At 52.9% G+C, this 12,502-nt stretch overlaps 1 protein-coding gene across 1 annotated transcript in view; it reads left to right on the plus strand.

Moving 5' to 3' along the window:
• CCDC180 (coiled-coil domain containing 180) overlaps window positions 1-12,502 on the plus strand; it is a 60,107-nt gene that overhangs the window by 9,224 nt on the left and 38,381 nt on the right. Inside the window, exons 7-12 of the mRNA XM_043891473.1 lie at window positions 98-208; window positions 330-425; window positions 2,217-2,380; window positions 4,158-4,277; window positions 9,073-9,152; window positions 11,363-11,451. Of these exons, the coding sequence (XP_043747408.1) occupies window positions 98-208; window positions 330-425; window positions 2,217-2,380; window positions 4,158-4,277; window positions 9,073-9,152; window positions 11,363-11,451 (660 nt within the window). The remainder of the gene's footprint in view (window positions 1-97; window positions 209-329; window positions 426-2,216; window positions 2,381-4,157; window positions 4,278-9,072; window positions 9,153-11,362; window positions 11,452-12,502) is intronic.

Genomic DNA, 12,502 nt, shown 5'->3' on the forward strand with positions numbered 1-12,502 from the left:
CCTCGTGGTGGGGCCTGCCCCGCCTGTGGCCCGCTCCTGCTCCTCCTTCCCTCTGTCCCACCAGCTCTCACAGTCCAACCCAAGCTTCTCTGCACAGACCCTGTTGGAGCTGAGGGATCAGGTGGCCGAGAAGTTCCTGCTGCAGAAGCAGGAGATCAAGGAGCTGGATGAGACGCTGCACTCACTTGAGTTCTCCCGGGTAGATAAAGTGAGCTGGCCTGCAGATGGGCTCTGGGTGACTCTCACTCTTGTGCGATTTATGGGGCATCCCCTGTTTTCAGTCCGCTAGGAGAAGAGAGTCACTCACTGTGGTGCCTTTTCATTTCTAGCTAAAAAGCGTGTTGAAGAAATATGTGGAAATCATAGAGAAAACTTCCTACCTCATGCAGCCCGACGTATATAGGCTGATCAATAAAGAAGCCATGGTGAGTGGTTTTCACGCAAACGGGATCAGCCTGCAAGAGCAGGACCACAGGACGCCCTAGAGCCTGGGTCTCAGCAGCGATGGGCTTCTCACATGTAACGTTTCCAAGTAACTCAGGCTGGCCACTTGAGTTCAGAACCGGAGTCTTTGTTAAGTACTTCCAGTGGAAATCCCTCCAGTACATTTTGTGCTTCCCTGCCATGTTCGTCCCAGTGAACCTAGCACAGTGTCAGCAGTCTGACCGACGCTGATTCTGCAGGCACCTGCGGGGCTGTGTCTCAGCAGCCGCGTGCAGTGCGGTGTGTGCTGCATGACAGAAGCGTGATCTCATAGCTCTCGTGGGCTCAGGGTGGTGTGTGCACTCATAAGTGACCTCTTGGGATTAAAAAGAAAAAAACACACAAGAAAATCAATGTTATTCATGACAGGATACTTCTTCTGGCTCCTCAGAGGCACATTTTCTTAGGTGGGTTTCTGCGTCTGGTGCAGAAAGCTGGGCTTGCCAGGTCACGGGCCTCCTGGCAGCACGCAGAGTGGAAGGAGCACCATATTCAGAAGCACAGATGGGCGCCAGCCCAGGCGTGTGCCTCGGGGTCCTGGACGAAGCTCGGACGGGGAGGAAGCACAGACCCCTTCCTCCACCGTCCAGACATGAATGTTCCCCAAAATTGCTGCACCTGGAACTCCGTGTCCGTAAAATGAGGACAGTGATTCTCAGGCGCCAGTACTTGTTGGGAGGGCTCCATGAGAGGGCCCAGCCGTGGCCGCTCTCATCTGAGACAAGCAGGAGTTCCTGACTCTGAATTAACCATTTGCTCGACTAGGCGTGTCAGAGTTAGCAGTCTCCCAGTTGCATTTCAGCGTTTGACCTCGCTGGGCTCATCGTCCACAGAAAAACGGGTGCTTTCTCCTTGCTCTGTGTGCGTCTGTCTCTCTCACCTCCAGCAGTACCCTATGCTGTGGAGAGCATCGTCTTCACATTATGGCTACAGATTTGGCGGTTCGGGAAATACTTGCCAATGCCCCTCAGCTAGGAACAGGTGGCATCAAACCTCAGCTTCTGGTGGAATTTTTATGACTGGAATTTCTGCCCGCTGTGTGTAGTGGTTCTCAGCCCTGCACCAGGGCGGTGCATAGAGGGCTCTGGGACATGTAGGGAACATTTTTGGCTGTTCCAATCCTTGGGGACATGGGAGAGGCCATTCTTATTGAAGGGGCTTGGGGAGGCTAGATGACAGATGAGTACCACCCAGTGAAGAATCGTCTCCACTGCCATGCCAAAGGTGCCCTTGTGAGGGCACCTGGGAGGACTGCTAGAGAGTGTTCTAGCTTTGGCCTCATTTGGTCACTGGGTGCCGGTTCTCATCACAACCATGTGTGACCGGTCCCTGGTAGCATGAGCATTCTGCTGTTGGAGCAAATTTACAAAAAGAACAGGTCGACACTGAGAGCCCGCTGAAGTGCCTAACTCTAGTGAATTTAGAACCACCTTTTTAAACACTCTGAGATGGCCTTGGGGCTGGGTTGAAACTCACCTGGCCAGGATTCACTGTGAAGCCTTCAGGACAGACCCTTGTCACTGTCTGTAGCTGCTGAATCCCGGGCAGCTTCCTTGAGTGCCCAGTGACCTCCCCTCCCAGTACTCCTCAGATGCTGCCACCACCCTGCTCGGTGCTCGGCCCACAGCTCACCTGGCCCCTCTCCAGCTGCCCACCACCCCTGTCCTACTGAGCCCTGTTCTGACCTTGGAGAGCCCCTGCTCCATCTAGAACCTGCCCGCCTATGACCGCAGATCATAAACCGCGCCCTGCTGGGCAACCGGAGGGCCCTTGCCCAGCTGTTCGTCAACCTGATGGAGGCCAGGCTGCAGCAGGAGCTTGATAGCCACCGCCGCTGGCAGTGCCTGATGGACGCCTGGAAGGCGCTCAAGAAGGACAGCCTGGTGCAGGCGTTCAGGTCAGCGGCTGCCCGCACTGCGGAGGCTCTCCCCTCCCCACCCCACCCCACCCCCCGCCAGCATGGGTAGGAGAGAAGAGTGCGTTCTCCCTCCGTTTGTCATTACTTTAAAATGCCGTTGCTTTTTCTGATGGTAAAAGTAATAGGGGCTTCCCGCCCCCGCCCCCCCCCCCCCGCCTTAGAGTCAAAATAGATAGAAGTATAAGGAGAAATTAAAAGTCACCATTAATTTCTCATCACAGTGAGAAGCACAGCTGATATTTTGGTATTATTTTCTTCCGGGCTATTTTAAGACCCATACTGCATGCGTAGATTTGTATCTTATTTTCTTCATACACATTTTCTCATATGTATCTTCTTGAAAGTGCAAGTGTCATTCACTCAGTTGTGTCCGACTCCTTGTGACCACATGGACTGTAGCCCACCAGGCTCCTCTGTCCATGGGATTCTCTAGGCAGGAATACTGGAGTCAGTTGTCATTGCCTTCTCCGGGGTCTTCCCGACCCGGGGATCAAACCCAGGTCTCCTGCATTACAGGTAGATTCTTTACCATCTGAGCCACCAGGGAAGCCCAAAAGTGAAAGTGAAATTCGCTCAGTGGTGTCCAACTCTTTGTGACCCCATGGACTATACAGTCCATGGAATTCTTCAGGCCAGAATACTGGAGTGGGTAGCCTTACCCTTCTCCAGGGGATCTTCCCAATCCAGAGATCGAACCCAGGTCTCCCGCACTGCAGGTGGATTCTTCACTAGCTGAAGCCCACTGTACAAGTGGTTTGAAAATGTTAGCCTGATCACCTGCCCACTGTCCACTCTTTACTGTTACGGGGCCAAGGAGAATGGCCATCCCTCAGGCTTGGGCCGCTTCCCACCCCGTGGTAGCAAGTTTCACTCCTGGGAAGGAGGGTGAAGAGAGGGCCCAGCTCCAAGCTTCCCCCATCACGTGGCACCCTTGTTAATACTGACGCAAGGGTCGTGGAGGTTTGGGCCAGCAAAGAAGGCTTTCTTTTGCTAAGAAAGGGGCACTTGGAACCAGGATGTCTAAGGGCACCAAAGAGTGTCTGTCTGTGCTGTAGGTGTGGTGGTGAGAGGCCCGCTGTCCACCTGCATTTCTAAACGGAGACCACCGGAGTCTGAGTCTAGGACGGGTGGAGAAGTGTACCGAGGTCTGACTGCCCTGTATTTTCTCTGTGACCTTGGTCAAGGGCTTAAACATTCACAGGCCTTGTCTGCAGATACCAGGATGGACTGGTGACAGGGTTGCAGTGATGATCAACAAGATGCTCTGTGGAAAGTACCTGGTCCAGGCCTGGGCTTGGACCCGGGAGGTTAAGACGTCAGTAACCATCACGGACAGCAGTGGGAAGAGGTGACATTTACTGGGCATTTCCCAGGAGTGAGGCATGGTGCTAATGGTTTTGCGCGCATTATCTGGTGGGGTCCTCCCAAGTGCCACTTGAGGAAGGTATTGTCATTACCTTGACAGAAGAGGAAACCAGGTTTCAGGGCAGGGGCGACCTGCCCAAGGTCACAAGGCTGGAGGCAGTAGTCAGGACCCACACCTGAGCTGTGCCTGCCGACCCCTCTGTTCCTCCCTCCCCCACCCTCCCTCCCTCTCTTCCCTCCTTTCCTCAGTGTCCCTGAGGCCCGGATGTGGGGACAGGGTTGGGAGTGGTGTCAGGGTGCTGAATGTTCTTACTGTGGGTCTCATGCCTTCTCTCCCACCCACCCTGCCCCTCCTCTCCTGTCCATGGTGCCAATGTGTCTGGACGCCCAGTGAGTTCATGGCCAGTGAGAAGATCCAGACTCCTCCGGCTGTGAAGAAGGAGCTTGAGACCATGATGAAGGACCAGAGCATCCTGCAGCAGAAGCGCCTGGACCACCTGTGCACCATCTGGTACAGTAGGAGGGGAGGGCCCCCTGGGGAGGGGCACCTTTGGGGGTCCACGGGGGAGGCAGGCACAGTCCTTACTGTTGGCTTTTCTCTTGAGGCATTGTCCTCCAGACCAGGCCATCTCCCTGTTCTCGGGCCCTGGGCTGGTCACCTGGGTCCACGTTCTGGGGTGTCCCAGCCCAGTAGCAACAGGGAACGTGACACATTTTCTGCAGAAGGAAGTTTAGTGTGACTCTGCCAAAGAGCTTGGAAGGAGGCAGTGGCTAGGGGTGAGGTCAGAGGAGAGTAGGGGAGTTGGGGGGAGCCAGGTCAGGAGTTGGACTTTTTCCTGAGGGCAGTGAGGCATGGAGTGGCTCCATCAGCTCTGCAGTTTGGAGCGTGGATGGAGGGATGTGGAGCTGAAGGCCCAGAGGTTGGTAAGGAGGCTGCTGTCATCTGACAGGGACCTGTGAGAGGCTGTGGACAGAAGCTTTGCTTAGGCCTGTGTTCACCAGCTCTGATCCCATGATAAGCTGTTTGGTGGGGGCACGCTGAATGTTCTAGATCCTGGGAGTCTGTAGCATCCACCCTCAGCATCAGGATGGAGCCTGCATGGTCCTGCGAGGCAGAGTCATTTCATGTGCTGGGAGCCATGCACCTCATTGGTCCCTTTCATCCTGGTCCCTCTGGGATACAGGTTCCTCCCATCACCTCACTACAGAGCCCAAGTTCTCCTAGGATGTTAATGACTGTTAGGACCCTACACAACTCGAGCCAGAGAGACTCCACCAGGATGGGCATCTGCTGCCCCAGGTGCAGCCACATCTTCATGCAAGCATGAAATTCACAAGGTGGATTAAAAATCTCAACACAAGGAAAAGTGCTTCTGTTGTTTTCTATGACTCCACTCGGGCTTCCCAGGTGACGCTAGTGGTAAAGAACCCTCCTGCCAACGCAGGAGACATAAGAAACGCAGGTTTGATCCATTGGTCAGGAAGGTCCCCTGGAAGAGGGTGTGGTAACACACTCCAGTATTCTTGCCTGGAGAATCCCATGGACAGAGCAGGCTGGCAGGCTATAGTCCATGGGGTCGCAAAGAGTTGGACATGACTGAAGCAACATAGCACACACACACACATGACTCCACCTACTTCTGACATTGAGTCCCTGTTCATAAAGGTGGGCAAAACTTAGTCTTTCTTGGGGATCCTGCCCATCAACAGAAAGCCAGGGAATCCCACCCAGAGCCAAGCCTGGGAAGTCTGGTCGTCAGTGTTTGGTCCACACACGTTGTTCAGTCGCTCAGTCGTGTCCGACTCTTTGTGACCCAATGGACTGCAGCACTCCAGGCTTCCCTGTCCTTCATTATCTCCTGGAGTTTGCTCAAACTCATGTCCATTGAGTCAGTGATGCCATTCAACCATCTCATCCTCTGTCGTCCCCTTCTCCTCCTGCCCTCAGTCTTTCCCAGCATCAGGGTCTTTTCCAGTGAACTGGCTCTTCACATCAGGTGGCCAAAGTGTTGGAGCTTCAACTTTAGCATCAGTCCTTCCAATGAATATTCAGGGTTGATTTCCTTGTGGATTGACTGGTTTGATCTCCTTGTAGTTCAAGGGCCTCTCAAGAGTCTTCTTCAACACCACAGTTCAAAAGCATCACACATGCTCCTGGGCCACTGCTGCTGCCTCCACACAGCTGGATACAGGAGTCTTGAGGAGACTGCTCTGAGCCCCTGAGTGCCCCCACCCAGGCAGCCGTTTCTTTCCAGAGACCTGGGTCTTATAGTTGCTCCAGCAGTGGCACCAGGAAGCAGGACCCACCTGCTGGCCCTGCCAGGCGCCCGCCACCCTGCTGTGTCCGCCTGTCCCCCAGCCCCTTCCTGTTGGGTGAAGAGAGTCCTGGGCCACAGCATCCGCTTCCTCCCCAGGGCGCTCTGCCCAGTCCTCCAGCGCCTGCTCATCACCAATGCTCTCGACTCCCCTAAGCACTTAGACTTTTGCAAACCAAAAGCAGAAAGAGTTGTAGGCTGATGTCTTCTCTGCCCCAGCACTTCCTTCATACAGGCTGTGAGTGTGGGGCTGGCTGCTGCCCACGTGGAGGGGAAAGTTGGGGCCAAGCACATGGAGAAAAATGCGTCCTTTGGTGCTTCTGGCCACAGCTGGGGCAGAGCGTATAGTGGCAGTGTCTTCAGGCAGCGTGTGCAGCTGGGTGTGTGATATGACCTGGCTTGGAGGAAGTTGTGGGCAGCTCTGAGATAGCAGAAGCAAGAGCACATTTATAGGACAGAGGACCCGGCAGTGGGGATATATAAAAAGTGAAGTCAGGACATAATTCCAGCATCTGGACGCATTGCAAACACATACAACTTCAAGGTAAAGTTGCAAAGTCTTGATCCCAGGATTCCAGTGAGTGTCAAGCAAAGGTTTGGGTTTGTGGTATCTGTGCAGGCAGGTCTGGACAGCTCCCACAAAGTACACCAGATGGACCCCACTTCTCCTTGGCCTGTCAGAGCTGGGGAGCCTTCTAATCAAGCCCGAGGAGCTGCCCAGGGAACTTAACCGCCTCATGTGGGACCTCAGGCAGGCCCCACGTCCCATCCCAACCCGTGGCTGCAGGCCTCCCTCTGGAAACCCGAGTCCCAGCCACCCGGTGAGAACCTTTGTTCTGGCTCGTGCCAGGTCCTCTGTAGGCTTGTGGGTAGTGATGGCAGAAGGGTTGGGAGTTTTATTAAGAGTCCCAGGGTCTCTCCCAGGAGAATTCCCGTGGATTTTCTTGGATCCAATAAATACATGTGCATATAATTTTTTAAAACAAAAATTTCATTTTGGAGTAATGTTAGATTTACGGAAAAGTTACAAAGATAACACACAGAATTCCTATATGTTCCTAATCCAGTTTCCCTAGTGTTGTCATCTTACCCTGCCACCGGATGCTCGTCAACACTAAAATTAACTTTGATGCATTTTCACTAACTATAAATTTCACCAATTAATTTTTCCACTTTTCCATTTCCATTCCATATCCTTTTTCTGTTCCAAGACCCAATCTAGGACACCACATTGCCTTTAGTACAATGTTTAGACTTGAGATCATGCCCTGCACACTCTAGTATTTCCCTTTTGCTCTTTTCAGTTCAGTTCAGTCACTCAGTCGTGTCTGACTCTTTGCAGCCCCATGGCCTGCAGCACTCCAGGCTTCCCTGTCCATCACCAACTCCCGGAGTTTACCCAAACTCATGTCCATCGAGTTGGTGATGCCATCCAACCGTCTTATCCTCTGTCATCCCCTTCTCCTCCTGCCTTCAATCTTTCCCAGCATCAGGGTCTTTTCCAATGAGTCAGCTCTTCACATCAGGTGGCCAAAGTATTGGAGCTTCAACTTCAGCATCAGTCCTTCCAATGAATATTCAGGACTAATTCCTTTAGGATGAACTGGTTTGATCTCCTTGCAATTCAAGGGACTCTCAAGAGTCTTCTCCAACACCACAGTTCAAAAGCATCAATTCTTCAGTGCTCAGCTTTCTTTATGGTCCAGTTCTCACATCCCTACATGACTACTAGAAAAACCATAGCTTTGACTAAACGGACCTTTGTTGGCAAAGTAATGTCTCTGATTTTTAATACACTGTCTAGGTTTGTCATAGCTTTTCTTCCAAGGAGCAAGCATCTTTTAATTTCATGGCTGCAGTCACCATCTGCAGTGACTTTGGAGCCCAGGAAAATAAAGTCTGTCACTGTTTCCATTGTTTCCCCCATCTATTTGCCATGAAGTGATGGGACCAGATGCCATGATCTTTGTTTTTAGCTCTTTACTATCTCACTATAAGTAGGCTGCCCAAGACCATCTTGGGCTACATGTCTTGTCTTGGCATAATTGTTCTTAGCATCTCCCCTTCACTGTCAAAATATCCTAATGTGGACAATAAGTAATTTGTGATATTCATTTTTTCCACACCACTAAACACCACCTGAAACTTAGTGACTTACAGCAACAATCATTTTTTGCTCCTCATGATTCTGTGAGCCGGCTGGGCAGTTTCCTTCGGCTGGGGCTGGATGGTCCAGGGTGGCCTTGCTCCTGTGTCTGGAGCCTTGGGTGGGACAGCTGGGGCCTCTGTCCACTTGCTGTCTCACCCTCCAGGAGGCTAATCCAGGCTTGGAGGCCCGGTGGTGGTGCTGGTGCTGGCAAAAGGGCTCCCTGCAACAAGAGAGGGCAAGCAGAAGTCTCAAGCCTCTGCTGAGACTGGTAAATATGCTGAGACATATTTACTGGTGTTTCATTGGCCAAAGCAAATATCATGGCCAAGCCCAGAACCTGGAATGGGGAAATAAACTCAACCTGCTGGTGGGAGGAACTAACAATGTTGACAATTTTTCAATCCGCCAAATTCTTTTTAGTGACTACAGTAAAGAATTCATGTATTTTATTTAAGAAATTCCCTATTGTTGGACATGAATGTTGTTTTTTATTTTTTGAGTGTTTATAAACAACTGTTAAGCAACTGTCTTAATGCATAAACTTTGTATATATTTTATATTGTCTGTGATTGGGTTCCTTGAAGTGGATTCCTGGGTTGTGTGATACAAACCATTTTTTCCCCCATTAGGAAAATTCAATTTTATTTTCTAAGTAACAGGCTCACTGATATTAATAGACCTTTTCATATGTTTTGGCACCAGAAAATCCCCAACAAGTCACATATTTCTTCAGTGTCTGTGTAGATACTCCCCTGGACCGTTGTTCCTTGAAGATGCTTCCAGTCTTGGTCAGTGAGTGTTTTACTCAAGCGTGGCTTACGTGTCACACCTTCCTTCCCCAGTGACCTCCTGCCCCCCAATTACAGCAAAGCTCAGCTGATGGAATGGCATTCTTCTCTCAACTCGTTGAACAAGCACCTCGGTGAGTGAAGTTTGTGGGATCCCACTCGGGTCTCTCCAGAGCTCTGTTCAAGCAGAAGCTTTGGAGCAGTTTCCGTCTGTCGGCCAGTTGTTTATGTCAGGGTCTATTATAAACTCAGAAACAGGTGGCAGGTCACTCCTGGGGAAGATGAGTGGGGGCGTGGAGGGAAGAGTAGGCTCTGGGGGTCCATATCGGATCCCGAGACCTTACCTGGAAGGGCCCCCCTCCTCCCCCCACCTGCCACGTCCCTGCTCAGCCCACGGCCGTGGCAGCGCCACGCTCTGAGCCCTGACCACAAGCATGACCTAGAGGGGTGGCTCCCAGGCCAGATCCCGGGTGTGTGAGGCGCGCTGTGCCTGCTCTGTGACCTCGGGGGAGTCACGGCCTCTCAGTCTCACATTCCTCTTCCGTAAAGTGGGGATCTCAGGAGTAATAAAGATACCTACCCTGTGAGGTTCACGTAAGAAACACATACAGTTCTGTGGTCCAGTCGTAGTTCAGTGCCTGGCTGATTTGGTGCTCAAGAATAAATGGTGATGTTTAGAAATTCTCTATAACCTGTCCTCACACTCCAACCCATCGTCGGTAAATAAGTTTCCCCGGGACACCGCTCTGCTCATGTTCACGTGCTGCCTCTGGCTGCGTCTGCTCTGTAACAGCAGAAATGAGTGGTTGCGGCAGAGACTGTATGGCTCTCAAAGCTGGAAATATTTACTATCGAGCAGTTTGCCAAGCCTTCCTGTAGAATGTATATAATACTTTCATCTCCTTTGAGATGACCCGGTGAAGTCAGTGGTGTCATTGCCCCCTGTGATGGAGAGAGATTCAGAGGCACAGAGGGCTAAAGCATCCTGCTCAGGGCCCACAGCCAAGGACACGTCACAGCTGGACTTGACCTGACTGCTTTGGTGAGCGGTACCCACCACTGCGCCCAGGACTCTCAGACTTATAATTCTAAAGATACTATAACTGTATTATAACACCAAAGGTCAGAGCCCTGAGACCCTAAATAAAAGCAATGGCGGCCATTCATCGGGCACCGCCTAGGAACAAGCAAGGTGCTGGGCCCTGATAACCCACAGAGTAGGTCTCTAGAGTCCAGACCACACAGGATGTTACAGCAGGGGGTGGACGGGTGACCAGCTGCTTTCATTTGGATTTGGGACAGAGCCTGGTTGAGGGTTATGTGAGACCTTGGCCAACGAAGTGACCGTCCAGTTGAAAGCTGCAAGATGAGTACAAGTTAGACCCGTCCAGGGGTCAGGGTGGCTTTCCAAGCCAGAAGGCTGGTATGTGGGGAGGCTGAGAGGCCAGACAGAGCCGGACCTTTGGGGGACAAGAGAAGAGGCCAAAGGGCCAGGCTGTGCTGGCCACGTGGCCACGTGTGGGAGGCTGAACTTCATCCTGAAGGCAGTGGGAACCCGGTGGAAGATTCCGAGCTGGGAGTGATAAGGTGGACAGTGGGCAGATCAGAGGGGAATAGGAACAGAAGCACAGAAACCCTGGAGAGGGGGGCTTCATCACAGTGACTTCCTAGGAGGGGTGGGGATGTGCTGGCCTAGGCGGTGGCCCCGGAGATGGCAGGAACCAGCTTTATGGCCTCTCGCCACCAGTTCTACATCTACCCTCCCCAGGGTCCTCACTGGCCCCTAACCTGCCCTCCTCCCCAGCTCTTGTCAAGGAGCAACCACCACACCATCTCTGGGTCATCTTTCAGTTTCTAGAAGTGACAGGAACATTAAACTTCAGTTCCTTACCTTAGACACCAAGAGTCACACTGCGGTGACTATAAACCAGAAACAGCAGGGAGGAGGAAGAGGAGAAAGACCAGTCGGTCACATTCCGAATGTTCTGCTGGTCCCATCACTTCTTAAGGGATTCCTCCCAGACCTGATCTGTAAATGCGCTTAATTCGCACCTGGTTACTGTTCTGTCACTCAGTACAGCTACCCTGAAAGAGTTTCATCAGCCTTGAAACCGATTCAGGGGTCGGAATCAGAACAGAAAACTGTGGTTGCTCATTTGAGGTCCTTGTCTTGGGGTATTGAGGACTTTGAGGTGAGGGAGACAGCACCCCCTGATGTAAATGGCCCCTGCTCTGGAGGCACTTTGCTGGGGAGAAGCCACTTCCCGCGAGGTGGGAAACCCCTCCTCCCGACCTGCCCTCTTCTGGAAGAGCTGCTGACGTGTTTTTTTCCCCACCCGTGGAGACGCCTACCACATGGACTGCATGATGCGGATCCGCTTGCAGTATGAGAAGATCTGGCAGGAGTGCCTCGCCCAAGTGCAGACGTGCAGGGTGGGTGTCCCTCCCGGCCCTGCCCCTGTCCACCCTGCAGCCCCAGCTTTCCCTTCGCCTTGGTGTCTGGCCATTCTGAAGCCATTCCCTCAGCCTGGACTTCCCCCTCCCCAGCTGTTCCCACCTACCCCTCCATGGCCCTGACCGCCTCCAGGGAGCCTTCCTTGACCCCACAGACAAAATTTACACTCTGGCCACCTCAGCCTTCACCCTTGACCCTCTGTATCACTTGACTTTATTTATTCAGTGGAGGTGATGTCATGGGAGTTATTCCACCAGTTCCCTTTCATAAACAGTGTTGCCGTTGCTATCACACCCAGCTTCACTCTCTACCGGCCAGCCTCTGTTCTTCAGAGTGTGAGACAGTGAGACCTCCCACAACCCCCTTCAATGCCCAGGCCTGGTTTCCTGAGCTATGAGGACATATTGTGTCAAAAGGCCCCTTCCCTGCCTCCTTTGTCAGACTGTTTAGATGAAAATCCCCCACACCTAATCGTTTTGAAGACGGTCTAACATGCTCGGTGGCTGTCGGAGTCTCCAGGCCGTGACGGTCTTGCCTGTAGGCCCCAAGACGCGCCTGCTGCCCCAGGCCTCACACGTGTGTCTGTCAGGCTTTGGCTCTCTGCCATCAGGACTCTGAACAGAGTTCACGGGAGCAGAGGGCTTTCCAGTGCGCTCCACCCTGCGGGTGCTGTGGTCCCGGGGGCTGTGCCGCTCTCTCGCACCACTCGTCAGATCCTGCGAGGTCCTACAGGGTGGGTGTCGCTGGCCCGATCTGAAGATGAGAAGACCAGTTTGCAAAAGGTCCAGGGGCTGTCCCAGTCCACAGGGCTCTGCCTGCTTGCTCTGGGGCCTTCGGGGCCATCACATGCCTCCTAGTCAGCCCTTTAGGGACATAGACCTTAGGAGCAAAGCCTGGAGGGAAGCCTTGTGCTCCAGAGAGCCTCCCCAAGACCACGCCCCCAGCACTCACCTCCTCACTCACCCCTGCCCCTGGGGCTCCACGGCCCTGTGGCCCTAGAGTCGGTTCCTTGTGCCCCTGCTCACGGCC

This window comes from Cervus elaphus, chromosome 29, assembly GCF_910594005.1.
Source record: "Cervus elaphus chromosome 29, mCerEla1.1, whole genome shotgun sequence".
Lineage (NCBI taxonomy): Eukaryota > Metazoa > Chordata > Mammalia > Artiodactyla > Cervidae > Cervus > Cervus elaphus.